Genomic DNA, 18,964 nt, shown 5'->3' with positions numbered 1-18,964 from the left:
CTTAGAGAGTATTCAAATTTCACATCAAACTACCGATGGAGTATTCATTTCAAGGTACAAGGACAGACATTCAAGTAATAAAAAGCTCTGGCAGAACTTCTAAATAACCATTGAACCTCTTTTTTACAGGCAGCAGGTTAGGACCAGGCTTATAAAGTTTCTGGAAGGTACAAGTGAAATAGTGGAGAAGATATTTTAAAGACATAGAGTATAAAAAAAGACACATGTAGATGTTCTAACAAAATTTTGTCTCCTGCCAGCACTCCAGCCACTCCTGATTTCATATCCCCCGGCCAGAGTTAAACTAGTTTCAGCTCAAATTAGCACAGTCATTTGGGCTGGATTTCAAAGGTGAGCTCAGCAGGCAGACCTGTTGTCTTCCTTGAAAGGCAGCACCATGTTGAGCAGATCAAAGTGCAGCTGTATTTACATCAGCCAACTAGTTCCGAGCCATGGAAAGGCCTGGTCTGTGCCTGCTCCTGCATCTAAACAAGCTTCCCAGCTGTGACATCCACCTTAGAGACAGACCTCATACCTTCTTCTCCAGAAAGGGAACATCAACATTTCAAACTCTCCAGAGATGAGGATAAGATGAGGATAATACCTGGCACATTGGGACAGGTATTTAGCACACACCTAACTCCAACCACCTGAACAATCTCACTTGTTTAGGGGGGGTGTCTTCAAAACATCCATCACTTGCCTATCTCATTAAAGCAGCCTCTGAACCAGGAGGACCAGCTGACTCCTGAATCACCCACGATGTGCTGTGACGTTCAGGTTCCTTGGGCAAGGAATATTTTGAAGAGAAAAGAATGGTTTAATACCCTCCTCTGCATTTTAATCAGGCAGAGTGAGCTGCTTCCCAGGTTTCACCTGCCTAGAAACCTTCACAAGTTTGCTGGTTTTACTATGCAAGCTTGGCTGCTGTTGCTCTTTGCTTTGATTGCAAATGAAGATCAGAAATGGCTTTACAGCCTCTGCATCTCAGAAAACAGCTCAGCTCATTCTGCTACCTTCAGCTACCTACTGTAATCACACTAAAATATTCTAAAAATTAGAGCTCATTGTTGGTCATTTTCCCCTGCACTTGTTTGAAAACCAGAAGAGATGGATGTACACCACCTCCTCAGGTGCTGCTTTATGAACAAGACTTATCAGGGTATCACAAGCTTTTATTCCCCTTATGCACAGGGACTCTGGGATTGCAAGCTGTGTAGCAGGACCAGGAGTTAGTAGAGGCTGGCTTTCTCCAAGATTCCATGTTCAAAGGTATCATGGAAACAGCTGCTGTGATCCCAGTAAGGAGATGATGGCCGTGGGCAACATGAGCAAGCCAAACCCTGGCTGAAGCCCTCTGTTTTTCCCACATCCCAGAATGGGTTCCCAGTTGGTTCCACCCACCAGATTAACCCACCCCAGCTGCTCAGCAGAACTTGCAGGTTGTTACTGCCAAGTATGTGGAAAGTCAGAGGGGCTCTGGGGAAGTCTGGGAGCTGGCTTTGCAAGGTAGGATGTGAGAAAAGATAAAATGTATGGGTTTGAGAGGTGTGTGTGCAATCAAGGTGATGAGGGCTTCTTGGACTCTATTGATTAAGGTTCTTAAGAATATTTGTACTCTGCCAGAAGATTTTATTTTGCTTTATTTCCAAGTATGAAGGAGATATAGCCTTTAAACCATGCTTAGGGTTCAGCATTGCAAAAGGCCAGTCTTGGATATGACTTGGTGTGAGGGAAGAAAACACTTCTGGGACCAACAGGATGGGATGTCAAATGGTCTCATTTTCAAAATCAACATGTGGAGCCCACGTATTCATCTGAATAAGAATTCTGAAGGTCAATATTTATCCTCAAAGATGCTTGTATGGTCTGTACTATCTTCCTCAGAGACACAGGGAACTCTAAGGCAGTAAAAGCAGGGGGTACATGTTGAATTTTTACTCCTGGTTGCAAACTGCACATGCTAAAACAAACATATTCCATTTGATTAAAAGCAACTTCTGCCCCTTCAAGGCACACAGTTTTTCATTGAGGAAAAATGTTCCTGTATAGCTTCAGGCAGTTTTTCACTGAGGAAAAATGGTCCTGTCTAGCTGCAGGTGACATTTAAAAGATGGCCCAGTATTTTTAAATATGAGAAAAAGAAGAATTTTTAACATAAAGCATCAATGAAAATAAGGTTATTTGAGACTCATCACAATAATTAATTAGCCCACAGCCATACCACTCTTTCTAACAACTCCTCATGAGCATTTGGATTGTGCTTTACACACGAACAGAACTGCAGCCTGACCTAGGACAGATATCACCATGTCCATGTGTAACTGAGATGGTGAATTAATAAACAAATCTAAGGAGACTTGAAATTCAAAAAGTTGGGTTTAAGTGTTTAAAGATTTAGTTTTTTGTAGAAAAAAAAAAGTTCTGCATAAAAACTTTTGTCATAGAAAAAAAGAGATAAACGGTGATTCGGCTGAAAATATTTTGATGTTTGCATTATTATGCAAAAAAAAATAAAATCCACAGGTGTGTTCCACAAATGGACAAACCAAACACTTAACCAACTGTTTGTTTTGAAGCACTTCGGATAATGCTCAACAGCTATTTCTCTCATCTGATGGTTCTCGAACAGCAAACGCTGATTTTTAAAAACCTTCACCTTTGAACAAGAGTAAATGTTTATTTCAGTTCCCAGCCTCTGGATTCAGTATCGATTCCACAGTTTAAAGCAGATTTCAAAAAACAGCTTTGGATAAGAGAGTAACCTGGTGATAAAGAAACTGAAAAGTCCTTTGTGTTGTGATGATGCCTCCATAGTGTGCTGCTCATGATTTGCACGACCTGCAAACGGAGCATGAGACATTTATTCTGATATTTTCTACACCAGAAAAGCCCAAACTGTGTGCTAAGATCCTTCTTTTATTGCTGTACGCATCAGGATGTGAAAATATTAGATGAGCTAAATATTACTATGCATGTACTACTTGTTGGACTGCACCATTGTGGTCAGGGAGTGTGTGCAGATGTCCGGGGGGGAGAGAGAGAGAAAATGCTCCTTTTTGCAGAGTATGTGTCCAGTTTGCAAAAATCAAGATAAACCCAGTGGCAACAAGAGTGAGAACTTTTTACATTTAGTAACATTTATTTCTGCATTCGGTATCAAGTACATAAGTGCAAATATTCAGAGTCCATAATTAAGTCCATTAGGAACTACAGAGAATGTAATACAAATCGTAATAAATTGAACATGCTGGAACTTTCCAGTTACCATACATGTAAATCAGCCTGTCAATCCTTTACGACAAAAGTACTGGGTCTTGTTTTCTTTTCTTTTTTTTTCTTTTTTTTTTTTTGAGTTATACAAAACTGATTACCATAAGTACCGATTACTGTTTATTTTATTTGTGCTGGAAAACACTAAAACATCAGTCTACAATTCTATATAGTTAATAAAGATGAATCCAACCAGCAACCCAGTGACGTAGAAGCAATTTTAACTATTGCATCAAGTGCGCTAAGCAGGAAAGCCCCTAGCCACATGTAACATTAAAAGTTATAGAAGCAATGCCAATAGAAGAAGGAAAAACACTAAAAAAAAAAATAAAAATAAAAAGGTCAATATTATTTAGGCTCTCACCATCATGCACTTTATAAGCAACACAAAAAACCACATCTAGTACACTTTTCTCTTTACTATACTTTTAGTGCTTGACACAAGTGATTGCAAATATCCTAAGTGCAGAAGCAGCAGGGGAAAAGCACTGCTTCTGAGTTTTATGTTTCTAAGATTATGGTGTTGAGAAAAAAAAAAGAATGGTAAATTTGCAGTAAAGTGTAAGAACAGAGCTGTTTCACTCCAGATTTCCCCATTTTTTACTACTGTGGTCGACGAATTCTTGACGTCTGCTTTACTCTGCCTTTCTCTTAGCACCTGGGATTTTAGCTTGAATCCTAGAAATAAAGTAGAAAAAGAAAAAGAAGGATTATATGGTGAGGCAGTTATTCCATCCCAGTGGACCCCCACTTGGATTCTCATTTAGGGTTAAACTCTAGCTCAATTTCAGTGTGTTGTCTCAACAGGTGGACTGAAGTGTAATAATAAGAAGAAATGATGCCCATCTAGGTGTTCTTGCAGGCCTGGTTTTTGGTGGTCCATGTAACCATGGGATTTTCTCAGTGATCTTCTCCCCCCCCCTTTATTATTCCTCCATGGTCTATTGGAGGAATAGACCATATTGGAAGCCAGGAATGAAGACTAAAAAGAAAATTTTCAGAACAAACTTTTAGTCCTGCCCAAGGCTAGGGATTTTGCAGAACAATAGAAATGTTTTCTACAAAGAGACCCTGAAAATCTTTGACTCAGCTTCCTACATGAGGCAGAACTATTGCCAATGCTAAATCATGTTGGCCACGTCTTTGTGTTGCTGCCTCTTGAAAACCTCTAAGGCAGGAGGGTTTGAGTCCTCTCTGTGTAGTCTGCTCCAGTCCTAATCTCCCAGCGAAAAAATTTCTCCGAATGTTCAACATCAACCTCCTAAACTGGATTTATGTTGTTGCTCCTTGTTATAAGCAACATCTGCCACTGCTGAGAAGAGGCTGATTGTATCATCTTGTAACTTCCCATCACGTACTTATAGGCTGCTGTGAAATCACTCCCTATCTCCCTCCTTGCCAGGCTAAATAACCCCATTTTCCTCAGCAGCTCCTCGTGAGTCACTTGCTCTCTGTACCTTACCATTTTGTAACCTTCCACTGGGTACCTGTTATGCATCCAGCTTTTGCAAAGCCATGGATAAAAACTGCTGAGATGTATGGATCTACCTTCCAGACCAGCCATCCTGCTTCAGTAATTCTCAAGTTTTGAGAGCAATGCTTAGACCCTCCCTGTGCCCTTGGGGATCCCACAAAAGCTTTTGGTAAAGGCAATGCATTGGGAACTAGAGCAGACTGCATCAAAAATTTCATCCAGGTGCTCCATCCATTCCACAGGGGTTTGCAACACTAAAGATGATGGTGCTTGCAGGTATTTTCTTGCTGTAACAGCGTGGTGCTCTAATTCCCACTTTGTTCACTAATGGTATTATTAACTCCCTGAATGCAAAAACCCAGGCTTAGACTGGTCAGTGGGGAAGGGAATTAACCCATTCCTTCCTGTTTGTCCTGGCCACGTATGTACATATGTATGGACTTCATACATGAACATCAGTCCCTGGTTGGGCTCCTCTGTCCACAGTTCCCCCAAATGGCAGAAGGAAGAGAAGGGTGTAGGGTCACAGCTCTGCCTTAGTCTGCACTCAGCTGAGGAGAGCTGTGTTCCTACAGGGGTCTGCCTCTCACATTCCAGGATCTGGGGAGGACAGCCTCTCACATTCCAGGATCCGGGGGGGACATCACTGATTCGACACGGTGTCCCCAGGACCACCCAGGTGTCAGCCACCCCCAGTGCACCACGACCTCACAGCAAGAGTTCTGGCCAAGTCTGCTGCTGGACTCACTTTGCCACGACAGTGTTCATGTGGGTCCGCACGAGTCCCAAGTATTGATCAATCTGTGCCTGCAAGGAGCAAAAGGACACCAAGTCAAGCAGGCAACAACAAGGCAGAAGCACCCAGACACCCGAACTGCAGCGAGAGGACAGACCTACCTGGTACTTGTCATATACAACAGGGAGAGTAAACATAGACACCACAGCTGAGGGAGAAAAAGAGCACACTGTTATATTCCTGCAGACCAGATTCCTCCAGAGAAGAGACCTACTTCAGTGACAAACACATATCGTGCCACTTGGTCAGCTGATCCACCAGGGATCTCTGCATCAAAAATGCACTTTGCTGAAACCTCCCAAATATGGAATTTCCCATTGCTCTGGGACTAGTAGCTGCAAAGCCATAAACTGCAAAATAGCTCTGGCAGGAGGGACAGTGTAATGGGATAATGAATATTTACTGGGAAGGCAAATAAATGTTGATGGTTTAACTGTGGGGGAGGCACGCCGAGGATAGGCTGTTTTGTCTAAGCCAAAATCATGAGGGAGTTCAAGTTAAAAGTAGATTTTAAAAGAAATGTTGATTTTTACCCATTATCAGAAGAGTCAGGCCATTGAAGAGGGCTCCCACGTAAGTCAGCAGCCACATTAGTACTGCAAACTAAATTGAAGATGGATCATTACATCACCTCCAGTGTCGGCATAAGAAGGAATTGGATTGCTTAACTAGCTAATATAACAGTACATTAGCCTTTTTTAATGTGGAAGGGAGTTGTTAAATAAGGCACATTAGGAACTAGGCAGTTTTTCTGGGTTTATAAACCCCATTCTCCATTCTGATCACTGCTTCTTACCCTTTTAGCTGATTTTCACGTATATTTAGGGCTTAATTGCATGCATGTAGGACTCTGCATTGAGAATGGCACAGACAGATTTCTGCATCCAATTTTCATGATGTCAGGAGTCATCCCACACAGGTTAAGCACAGCCCCAAAAGTGATAATTTCAGGGACTGAAAACCCTTGATGCTGAGAGATGGGTATATTTTCCTAAAAGTTTTTACTGATTTAGGAGCCTAATCCACGTCTGCTCTCTTAACGATCTTCCTTTCGCTCTGACGAACAACTGCCTGGGTGTAAGGCTGAAAATCAATAATTATTTCAGCAGGGAGTGAAAAAAGACCTTTCTTCATAGTAGAAAATGCCACAGGTAGAGGAAATACAGATTAACAGAGGGAAACACCATTTTGTGGCAAAGTAACAGAAAGCATAATGCAGAGAAGCTTCTAGAGCTGTGGTGGAGCTAAGCTGGTTCTGCACATTTCTAAGTCCTGTATTACGCATCAATACATTCAAATGCAGAGACTCAAACCTCTAAAGTGCTGGAAACAAGCAGTTTTTAAATCAAAAAGGAGAGCAACTTTTATATCCGGAGCTACACAAAACTAGGTTTCATGACAACCATGTCAACACAGGAAGCAACTCTTTGAAATGGAGATTGATCCTCTAGAGAGGGGTTAAAAATATTTAAAGCAATCCTACTTTTAAAGAGTCCACGAGGTCCTGAACGAGAAAGAGTCTCCTCAGCTCTTTGACTGTGCTGTTGACGTATAGCTGGAGACAATCTGTGTATTTCTGGATCTGGTCCTGTGAAAGATTCATCTCCATCTCCAAGTAGGCTCTGCCAGAAACACAGGTCCGGTTACAAACCCAGGCAGGTTCACCCCCTCCCCCCAAGCAGAGCCTGGTCTTGATGGGATTTGTCTCTTTAGCGCACCCAAAAGGGGATACAACTCCTGTCTGGGGGGCTTCCTCACAAATTTCTGTGCTCTTTGAGCTACACTCATGAGTTGCAGCTCAGAACTGACCCAAGTGAAGCAGAAAGAGGCAGTACCCCAACCAGACTTTCTTTTCAGTGTGTGTTTTTTAAAACCACACTAGTTCCCTGACCTGGTTTACCAAGTAGTTGGCACAGCAGAGGAGAATGGATCACTTGTTCTCTTGGAGCAAACCTCCAGGCACTGTGAAGTGTGGAGAGTGCACCAGCATTGGCACTGGCACCATCACCTAGGTAAGGGGTTGCTGCAGAAAAGATACAGGTAGTTTCCCCTCTGTGCCCCACAGATTCTGCCCAGAAACAATACAAACAATACTCCTCCTGCTTGCAGAGATACTGCATTATCATTAGCTCTAATAAAACCCTTTTCCTCTGTTTCCTTAAAATTTTCTGGAACTTTTGAATTTCAGAGGAAAAAAATCCCACGTCTTAGAGGACAACGATTTTTGCGTTGTCTTTTTTTCCTTCTTCTCTCCAAGATCTGAGCCAACACAGCCTCACATCTCTCGAGACACCGAACTACAGAAAATATTTTATTATTTCCCGTTTTGTGAGCAAGAAGAGAATTTTATCCAGCAGAAAAGCGGAAGCTACGGAAATGCGATTTGCCACTGGGAATGGATCCTTTGTAAGACAATCAGCCCCTGTAAGACAAACAGCCCCCGGGCCACGACAGCAGAGCACTCACTTGAAGGGGTGGCCCTCGTCCGTCTTCTGCACAGCCTGTAGGACCGATTTGTAGATTCTGAAGCTAATGGTGGCCGAGAGGCCGGCCAGGGCCAGGTAGGCCACGACACTGACGACGCTGAACTGGGTCAGGGAGAAGAGCAGCAACAGGAGGCTGCCGAACACGATCCCTGTCTGCTTGATGTCGCGCCAGTACAACAGGTCGATAGCTGCGGAGAGAAGACCGACACGTTAAAGGCGGGAGCTGGAACGGCATCGAGGGCGGCCACCGCGGCCACCGCGATGCTCGGAGTGCTTGCAGGGGGGTGAAGGGAGGAGAGATGCTCCCGCTCACTTCAGCACCAATGGGAACTCCCCAACGGAAGCAGTAAAGTGACCTGTGCGACACTCTGAGGAAATTACGACCAATGACCTACTTGAAATCCTTGTTTTCCTTGCGCCTGTGCCTGGGTTAGATAAGATGGATGAGTATCTCCAATCGCAGCACGGTGGGTGGGTCTCTTGCAGCAGCAAGGCAAGAGCAAGCTGGGGTTTGTGTTGTTGCCAGGGCTGTATGGAAGACTTCAACCTACCTTACTTAGTCTGGGAACTCCGGATTGTTTTTTTGCCACAAGTCCGAATGCCAAATGCTTGATCAAAACATTTTCCAATTTTGGTTGTTGATAAACGAATGAGAAAGTTTGGGACTAGCTACAATAAACCACTTTCCCATTCAAAGTTCTGATAATATAATTTTGTTATTTCCTAAGTTTTGAGAAAGGAGAAGACTCCTGGTTTTACCACTGCTTAACAGTCACATGTGTAAGAAAGAATTTTTCAGATGAGGCCTTAAAATACAGAATAAACCTCTCTTGCTAATCTATTGCAACCATCTCAGAAACATTAAAAACAAAAACGCTTTCTGCTTGTTATGTAACTTTCCATGGGGGAAAGTTGTTCCATGGGGGCTACTGTTTAGAACAAAACAAGTGCATAAAACCATTTTCAAGTAATGCAATTTTACATTTGTAAAGCAGTTAATTTTTACAGGGTTTTTCACACATTTTGTACAGTTTACTTCAACCTCTCCAGCAAAAAATCTTACCATCAGGAACAGACACTATAAAAGCAAAGTTTTATGAAAGGACTGTGGAATATCTAGTCCAGAAAGGTGAACTGAATTTATTTTCTACCAACAGCTTTTTTCCTGCGAGGACTTTTTATCCAGCCAAAGAACATGCTCATGACAATCTAAACAAAACAGCTTTAATTTCACACACTGCACAAGTCCTCATGAACAGCTTGAACACACCACCAGCCAAACAGATTTCAGAGATGCCTCTTGTCAAATCATTCCAAACAAAGAGTAAATTCAGGAAAATTGCAATCTGTACAAAACAAAACAAAAAAAAAGTCACAGATACAAAAAGAAACAAAATTAATCCAGCCTAGTAGTTCTTATCATCTAATCTCCAAAAACTGTGAGTCACCATGCCTTGTTTGCCTTGAGTCAATGAGGTATATTACTCATTAATGTTACATGTATAAGTGTTGCTTTTCAAAGTGATGGGCTCGAATGCAAAAACTGCTGTTGTATTACTGAGCTCTTTTCTCTTCATGTAACATTCCCATCCTGCTATGTTCTCCATCAACATACACTACATAATAACCTTTTACTATTTTTGAGTGCCAACATTCAGCACCAGACCCGTGATCATGAGCACACATGACCAGATCTATGGGCTGCATGGAAGCCACGGGACAAGGGACCTTGGTGCATGTTTTGGGATCCTGTGTGCTGACTTCACGGAACAGGGACTAGGCTGGAGTCTTTCCAGATATATGCCCAGGTCTCCTTCTTGCAGAAGCCCTGGGGCATGGATACTTAAACTTTCTATCACACAAAACCTCCACATTAAATTAAATAAGCACAGGTGAGCTAGCTCAGGATGCTGTACATGGCACATCATCTGCTGATGACAGAAAAAGGCCACCTACAAGTGGAAAATACTCCCTGGGACACAGGCAGCAGAGAGGCAAAGAAATGAGAGCTGAGCCAAAAAATACAAAACTCACTCCAGTAGAGTTCCCTGAGTCAATTCCAATTAATGATAAGACCCAAAAATGAGCAACTAAATCTCTGATCTTCCAACTCATCCTCCTGCAGACAGGCAGTGGGCTGTATTCTCATGCAGAGAGAGGCCAAACTGCATTTTCTCGTTCCCCTCGAAAAGGAAGATCCTGAGTTACTCAAGACAGACTTGACCAGGTGTGTATATATCCTGAAAGTTGTTTAGTTCCTGCCATGGAAGGACTGAGGTATTTATTAAGCTGTATCAGGCAAGGAAAGGGTCAGAGCGAGATGGACAGAGGCCAAATGACACAGTTCTGGGGACATGTGCATGAGGGAGAGAGCAGATGAAAGGGCAGCTGGCCTCCTTCACCAGCCAAATGAGATCTGGGAGAGAGTGATCCTGTGCCTTTTAGACCTGAGGCAAATATTCCCTAGTGCATGGAAAGAATGTGTGCCAACTGCTAGGTGGAAAATCTCAGCATAGAGAAGGGAGACATGAGTTGACTGATTTTTACGTGGCTGTCCCAGAGCCCAGGTCCAGCCTGGGAACACATTCCCCCTACCCACAGCCTGACAGGTCTGTCAGGATCTTCAAGGGCAGGAAGCACATCTGCCTTCTCCTCATGTCCCTTGAAGGGATGGGGAGCTGCAGCAATGCTGCCATGTCCAGCTGTTTGGGCGGGATTTGCTGCTCCTGCAGCCATTCCTCATCCTCTTCCTTAAGGAGAAGGGAGTGAGCCAAACCACTTGGCAAAACGCGATCCAGGAGGAAGGTGATCCTCACAGCTCCTTGGGCAGGGAAGGGGGAGAAGAAGAGTACAGAGCTAGAAATCCATGGAAACTTGTGGAATCCAGGCACGGTCAGTGAGCTTCCCTGAAGGAAACACTTTTTTTTTTTGCTGACAGGCCTCAGGGATTTGAGCCGTATCAGTTCCCTGGGAATTCAGATGCTGCTAAAAACACCTGCGCTGTGTCAGAGCCATGTTTTCTCCTTCAGCTGCAGCTTCAGTCACTCTAAAGGCCTTTTACATTATTGGAATGGAATGGAATCAAATAGAACAGACTAGACTAGACTAAAATACAATAAAGTAGACTATTTCAGCTAGAAGGGACTTACAAAGATCATCTAGTCCAACTGCCTGACCACTCCAGGGATGACCAAAAGCTAAAGTACACTGTTGACGGCTTTTTCCAAATGCCTCTGAAATACTGACAGGCTTGGGGCACTGACCATCTCTCTAGGAAGACTGTTCCTGGGTTTGACCACTCTCTTGGTAAAAAAATGCTTCCTTGCTGAGTCAGTAGTCAAACACATTTTTGTCCTATATTTCCTTACATAAACAAATCTCCCTTATAAGCAGGCAGAGGTGCACTAGGTGCAGAATGCAGTAGCTGGGATCCTTTGCCTGGCTTCCTCTCAGTGCCATTTTCCCTTGTAACCATTTACACCAGAGCCAAAATACCTGTCACATCAGTGACTGGTGTTGTAAATAGAGACTAAGCGTCAAAGGAGTGCTCCTTCACCAGCAGGTGAACCCCGATTTGGGAATGAAAATGAAAGATGAGGTTGTCCACCACATTAATACATCACCTTTGAGTTTTACCTCATCCTATATTCACATAAAACTGATTAAGATACCAAACAACTCCTTCAAACATTTGTTGACTCTAGGAGTTTACTGCCCTTCAACAGGTCACTAAATATGGTTGCAGCTGTGTGTTCCTGCCTGCACCCCTTCCTTGGCACCCTGAAGACACAACCACCCAGGCTCAGACCAGCCTCCCTAGCACATGGAGACACAGTGGGTATGAGGATGACAGGGCTAGGAGCTGAGCTGGAGCTGCAGCTTTCACACACACACACTCCTCTGCAGAGACATTCACCAGTACACACTGGCCCCAGGCTGAGACAGGCTTTGAGCCCAGCTCTAAGGTGGGTACAGCATTCCCCCAGATAAATTAAAGGACAGGGGATCCCTCACAGCGTGGGTTAATGACATAATAATTAAGTCCTTTGGTCAATCTGCAGGGAAAGAATGAAAGGTCCTAGTCTGGTGCAAGGTCCTGCAAGCACTGGTCGTGTTGGAGGTGGTGTGTGAGTGTGTGCACGGCGCTGCCCAGGCCCCACCACAATGGCACAATTCTGAGCAGTGCACACTGAATATGCATGAAGCAGGAGGCTGGTGCCACGTGAGGCTGTTGATGTGTGATTTGCATGCAATTGGACAGGGGCTCAGTCTGTTTGGCTCAGCAAGATCCACTTCCGAGAGCCAAAACGCCAACTTCAAACCACCCAAAGTTTGCAGCTCGGATTTGTAAAAAGGGTTTGGGCATTGAAACCAGCTTTGGCTTCACTGAGGGTTGGGTTCCTGCTGTTTTGGAAATCACTACTGTAAAATCCTGGCCATGCCCATTAACATGCAGAAGCTGTTCAGCTGTAGCTTTCCATGATCTCCCTTTGGCCTCTTGGAAGGAGGGAAGCAGCGTCGGTCACTCTGCACTCTTTCCAGTACAACTCACCAGAGCTCTGACTCTTTTGCGGAGGTATAAAAGGACTCTGGGTTTTGCCAGAGCTGTCTCAGACTCAAAACTAGTTGTGTTTATTACAAAGGACTTGCCAGCCATCTGCAAGACAGGGCTGCAGGTCACTGCCACGGCCTTTGAAGAATTTTTCTGGAGAAGTGCATCTGATGAGCTACTTATCTGCAACTATTACCTGCTTGTGTTTTTAACTCACAGTAAAACTTCTAAAGTGTTGCTCACGTAGTTCTTCTAGTTGAAAAAGTTTTCAAGGGTGCCAAATCGGTGTCTCAGCTATACATTATGGCATAATCTCTCCTAACTAAATTAATGTGATCCTCCATTTGGGGCCAAACCCCAGACAAGCGATGCAGAAAGGTGAACTCTATAATACAAGCAACCACCTGTTAATATGAGCAGCTGGTAAATACCCATGTTTGTGAGGCAAGCTAAAATTAACCTCACAAATATAAGAAACAGCAGCAGCAGACAGTGCTTGTGCCAGCAAGGAATGGCTCCTAACTACAGTGCCTGAAAGCTCTCACAGCTTTCATCGTGGCTTTCAGCAGAAAAATGTTTCTGCTCCTCAATATTTGGCATCAAAAAAAAGCCAAAAGACAGACCTGGGGGCTGGAAAGGGCAGTGCTGGAGCAAGGGGTGAACAATTTGAGACAGCTGAGGTGAACTAATCAATGATGCTCTGAGTCCATTCTCCCCAGGATCTGGTGGCTTACGTGGTCCCCAGAAGCATCATGGTGTGGGGCAGCTGCAGGCCCAAGGTCCTGAGGGAAGATCCCACAGGGAAAATAGAGGATTCAACCAACCTGTAGCTAAAATGTCCTCACACCTTCAGACTCCCACATGGTTATGTTTTCAAAATACGCTTTTGTAAGAGAAATGGGGATCTCTCCATTCCACATCTCAAAGAAAGATGAAAGATTTTAAGATAAAAATTAATGAAGATCAACTGAGCACAGGCCGGACAATTCACTTCTTTCACAGCTTCTCCCTCCCTTTCTCTGAAAACGTCTGCTCTCTCCTTCTGGTTCTGCAAGTTTTTCCTCTACTGCAACAACTGTGTGAAAAATGAGCACGCATCAAGCAGCATTTACATGGAAGTCAGTACAAGAAGTGTGGCAAACCCCTGGTATCCAGCCCTAAAATGAAGCTCACAGGTCTTGACAACTGCCTAAAAGGTTGTATGTTCTTCGGCATACTAATAGCACCCTTGGATGTGATCAACACATTGTACAGCTTCACTCCCTATCTAATGCTAACCTTAAAGAGAAGTGAGAAAAACCTGTCTACACACAGCCTTTAATTCTGTACACAGTGTAATATCATGACTTCATAAAGCATTTCTCAGACTTACTGGGAGTGAAAAGATCAGGAAACATAATTAAAGAACAATCTTGTTTACAGCACTGTCACAAAAATATTTGACAACAAAATGCAATAATTCTGTAGGTTTCTGAGTAGAAATAAATATTGCTCACACTCAAAGCAAGTCCAGTTTGCAGCTTTAACCACGGGCTGCAGGACCAGGCCTTCCCTCTTCTCTCCAGTGAAGGATCCAATGCGGACATTGCTCCTCTCACCACAACAGATCTGATTCTAATGTAATATAGACGGATACACAGTTGAATGAACAGTTTGGTGCCTTCAGGAGACTGCTGTGATGAACAGCAGAGCCAAGAACGAATATATGTGCTGTTTCATGAGGTATATCTCCTTATCCTTTATCTCCAGCCTTGAGGAATCTCTCCCTACGTCTACCTCTCGTACATGCTCTGCCCATTAACTTCCTGTCCTCAGTTCAGCTTTCTGTCTTTACCTGTCGCAAGACTTAACTTGAAAATTCAGACCAAGAAGATACCTGGAGCGCGAACAGGACCAGGGAAATGGAAAATCTTGAAACAGTATACCTTCCACATTATATCCTACTCCCTATCATCTGCAAGATCAGAATGTGAGCAAAAAAGTATTGACTGATTTTCTTACATGAGGCACCAGAGTGGGCTTGGGTAGACAGAGGAGGATTGGCAATAAAAATATCAGCCCTACAACCACGCCTCACACAAGCCCATTGTAGCATTATTTATTATTTATATTAATTAGTATTTAGTAATGTTATTTTTGCTGTTATTAATGATTATGCTGTTGTTATTTTCATGTTCACATGAGAGGTGCTTGAAGACCTGGATTAAACACAGAGGCCAGAGAAACACACACCTCCTGCTCAACAAACCATATCATTACCTGTCTTAGACAGTTTCTGTGGAGGATGATACTGCTCTCACCTTAAGTGAGCAGAGACCAAGCAGAGTCCCTGAATGCACATAATGCTATGGAAATGCTAAGATTTTCCCAAGATGCCCCTGGACTAAAATAACAGACCTGGACTCTCTCTAATTCTATCCAAACATTTGAGAATCTGCAGATTTTCAAAATGAATCAAGGTTCAAGCCTATATTATTTGTGATGATTAAGTGGGATGTGGAGAGTGTCCCTTCTGATACCAAAAAACCTCACTGGAACTCATGTCCCAGAGTCCTAATGAAAACAAAAGCAGCCCTCCAGTATTGCCTTCAGATATTGCCCCATCAGCCTCTTGCTGGAATTTAAATTACTCCGAGGGGAATACCTTTAAATAATCTTATTTTTGCAGAATTTTCACCTTGTTGTAGCAATAAAAGAATATTGTCCATCTGTTCTTAAAAGACATGGTTCTGAGCAACCTGGTCCAGGGGAAGGTGCTCCTGGCCATGGCAGGGTGGTTGGAACTATATAGTATTTAAAGTCTCTTCCAATCCAAACCATTCTATGATTCTGTGATGCACAGCAGGTATGCAGAGCACACTGTCTCACGGGTTTTTTGACCTCCTAGGTCAAGGTGTTCTTTGGGATGGTTGGCAGACAAACAGTTTGAAGCACATCTAAGAGAATTTATCCTCTAACCTTAAGCTCTTGATCTTACAGTTGTATTGCCATCAACAGGAATGTGCTGGAAGAAGAACTGACACGAATTAAAATGAAAGTAAACCCGAAAGTGGAAAAAAATCTTGACAAATTTCACAGGAAATCTTCTGTGAAATTAGGACACAAATTCCTCCTGAGTTAGTGTAGTTTTGTGAACCTATTAGTTAATTTGGTTACACCAGATGATGACTTGGTTACAAGATTTTAGCCCTACCAAGAACCAAACACTGGGACGTATTTTTATTGCGTGCATCCCAGCTGAGAGATCAGCCCACACTATTTTCAGGAAAGCACTGAAGGTACCAACTGGCTAAAGTTAAGTTTTCATTATGAAGCTGTAATTAAACAGGCTTCACAACTGTCAATAAGATTACAGATTAACTGCATGCATCCATATTATTGCCACTGAACTCCTCTTTCAGCCTTAAAGTGGGGAACATCACCAGGAACAGCTGGTGCAGCTTCTCATCACCCTTTCAAAACCAATGATATACCAAGCAAGAAAGCTGGTTCTCTGAAAACAGCTGTCAAGAAAATGCTAATCAGTAACTCCAGTCCCAGTAGTTATGTCAGCCAGATGGATTTGATGAAGTCTGCAGTCCTTTTCCACATTAAGTTATAATTATAATGTGGATAACACTTAGGATCATTTCTATGAACTGTTCACAGGCCTGTTTCTCTGGATCTTTCCATGCTTCTTTTTTACTAAGTCTTGAAGGAGGTTGAAAGTGAAGGAAGGGGCACGTCAGTTACTACCACACAAGAGCTGGCATGTAGAAGAAGAGAGTGGAAAAGGGAATACTCATGGGGACCAGTGAACTGACATCAAATAGCTCCCTCCACCAATTTGGGGCAAACTTGGGCTCTGATCTCTTCTCTCTGGTGATCAGTGATAGGACCTGAGGGAATGGCATGAAGCTTGGTCAGGGGAGGTTTTAGTTTGGATATTAGGAAAAAGTTCTTCACCCAAAGGTGGCTGGGCACTGGAACAGGCTCCTCAGGGAACTGGTCACAGCACCAAGCCTGACAGAGTTCACGAAACTTTTGGACAGCACTCTCAGGCACATGGTAGGATTGTCGGACTGTCCTGTGAAGGGCCAGAAGTTGATCCTAGTGGGTCCTTTCCAACTCAGGATATTCTATGATTCTGTGTCCTTCCTAACCCAGAGAAACCTCTCTAGCAGGGTGTGAAGCTGTGTCCTGCCGAGCAGGGCCGAGTGCCTGGGGAAGGCACAGAGGTGCTGCACCAGAAGCTGGAGGCACACCTCACCCAGCAGGCCCCTCTGGCAGCTGCACACTCGGTGTGTCACACGGCTGACACTGGCTGTAGGTTGTCACACGAGGGCCCGCAGCCGCCAGAATGCCCAGTCGGAGACGTTCCTACACACGCTCATGCATTATGCATGGCCCCATCCCAGCCTGCTTCAAATGCATCACCTTCCAGTGCAGGGAGACCACTGGGGCGTGGAACTCGGCTGCGACTCCCCAAAGCTACCTGTGTTAATATTTTGAATTAAGCAGACCCCCAGCGGGGCCAAATTACAGTCCTGCTCACCCAAGGGCTGGATCGTGATCTCCCATTGCTATAATCCTGCTGAACCTGCAGGACAGACAGGTAAAAAACTCTGCAATATTCCTGAACATATGCAACAGCGGCAGTTGCTTCACAGCAAGGAAAATAACAGCACATTGGTCTAGTCGGGCAAAGCCAAAGCTTCACCAAGTGTCTCTGCAGCTCCTCAAGATCCCCAACCACTTATAAGTGCCATAAGGTCAACCCAATGATACAGCTAGTTGTAGGCTTGACTGTTTAGTAATTAAAACTTATGTAAACCTCAGTGTTGTATCTCCTTAATTTCAGTAGAAATACGCTCTGCATTTACTGAGGTTTCTGTCTGCACCTGTTATGCTCACAGACATTCCAGAGTTTTCAGGGAGGAACCATAATTCAACTGACAATGAAGCTGGCAAAATTATACAACTCCAGGTTTGCACGAAACTGATATTCTGGGTTGAGACAGAGACTACATGAATAATAGATATTAAAAGAATCAATGAATTGAGTCTCCATTCTTCTGAATTTTAAATTTCTTCTATTTTATCTGGACTGATCAAAGAATTTTGCTGACAGAAATAATATTCTGTGACTATTTCATGTTTTCTGCAGGACCATTTTTGAATCATAAAGCACCACCCAAGAATAAGAAAAAAATATGCAAATTCAGTGGAAGTGAGGCAAGTGATTTATTTTAGCTGCGTTGATTTTTTCAGACCTGGGGCTTTTTTTTTAAACCAGCATGGGACATATTTTGTCATGTAATTTTCAGCAAATCTACCACAGTTTTGAAAAGGAAAACGCTGAAGAAGAGAAACCACGCTATTATTATTATCATACACTAGCAGCATGCCCTTCATTATTCCCCTTATTTATTTTATGAAAAAAAATTTTTTTTCTGATAAATAAAGAAAATACTTAGTTTGCCTCTAAATACAGGTGGTTCAACAATCTGACTCAGCAAATCAATGTTTTTATAAAAATCAGCAAAATACTGAGCATTTTTGGGAAAAATAAACCAAACAAAAACCCCAAGCCCCACCCTACGAGGAAGTTTATCTGCAAAGCTCAGATGAAAAGACCCTGAAGTTTGGTTGTGGCTCTCCCGTGTAAGCTTAATGAATCAGGCAGACCTATGGAAAACCCTCGCCCTTGATAACGGCATGGAAAGCTGGAGCTGCTGGAGACTGGCATTTAACAGGTGCATCTGTTTACTTTCCAGCTACTCATCTTCCTTAAAAAACCCTCAGTCAGTAAATACAATTAGACGCTGAATTAAGATTGCAAAAATATCAAGCTCCCCAGAGACAACTGTCTGTCTGAGGAGATCTCCCCCTACCCAAAAAACACTTGAGGAAGGTTTTCCAGCTTCTGTTGCATCGAGCTGCGTTTATGAAACTATGTGTGCAAGCACCATGGACCCTTTAATGAGATGATGCTATGGAGTAATCTCTCTCCCAGGGACCCTGTTGTCAGCATCAACATCATGAACTGACTATTCAGCATAAACACGCACCTTAAAATTAAAAAATACATCCAAACAAAGCCTGCCCGGAGCAGCCTGCCCCGCAGGATCAGCCGCTAGCTTTTCTCCCTCTAATCTGCCCACCAAGCAGCGTCACAGAGACTGTCTTTTATCAAAACAAAGGCTGGATGCTGCCTGGGAAGTGTGAAGCCCGACTAAAAATGGCTGAAAAGCTGTCCGAGGCACCCGGGAAGGTGGCCAGCCCCACCCAGCGCAGACACCGACCCGCTGGAAATACGCTGAAAATCAGCCCAAAAGGGAGATGCTATTGTTCCCCTCGCCTACGCGGCAGCGAGAGACAACATCACCGCAACATTTCACCCC

The 18,964-nt window shown here is 43.6% G+C and overlaps 1 protein-coding gene across 2 annotated transcripts in view; it reads right to left on the bottom strand.

Moving 5' to 3' along the window:
* Window positions 1-3,119: 3,119 nt before the first annotated feature.
* Window positions 3,120-18,964, bottom strand: part of RTN1 (reticulon 1) — a 120,835-nt gene continuing 104,990 nt past the window's right edge. For both annotated transcript variants that reach the window (XM_064659476.1, XM_064659477.1), the window contains 6 exons: window positions 8,010-8,217; window positions 7,027-7,165; window positions 6,077-6,146; window positions 5,645-5,691; window positions 5,496-5,554; window positions 3,120-3,951 (listed from right to left, as the gene is read on the bottom strand). In XM_064659476.1, the coding sequence (XP_064515546.1) occupies window positions 3,909-3,951; window positions 5,496-5,554; window positions 5,645-5,691; window positions 6,077-6,146; window positions 7,027-7,165; window positions 8,010-8,217 (566 nt within the window). In that variant the 3' untranslated portion in view covers window positions 3,120-3,908. The remainder of the gene's footprint in view (window positions 3,952-5,495; window positions 5,555-5,644; window positions 5,692-6,076; window positions 6,147-7,026; window positions 7,166-8,009; window positions 8,218-18,964) is intronic.

Source organism: Pseudopipra pipra, chromosome 6 (genome assembly GCF_036250125.1).
Source record: "Pseudopipra pipra isolate bDixPip1 chromosome 6, bDixPip1.hap1, whole genome shotgun sequence".
Lineage (NCBI taxonomy): Eukaryota > Metazoa > Chordata > Aves > Passeriformes > Pipridae > Pseudopipra > Pseudopipra pipra.
This window is presented reverse-complemented; position numbering and strand designations above follow the sequence as displayed.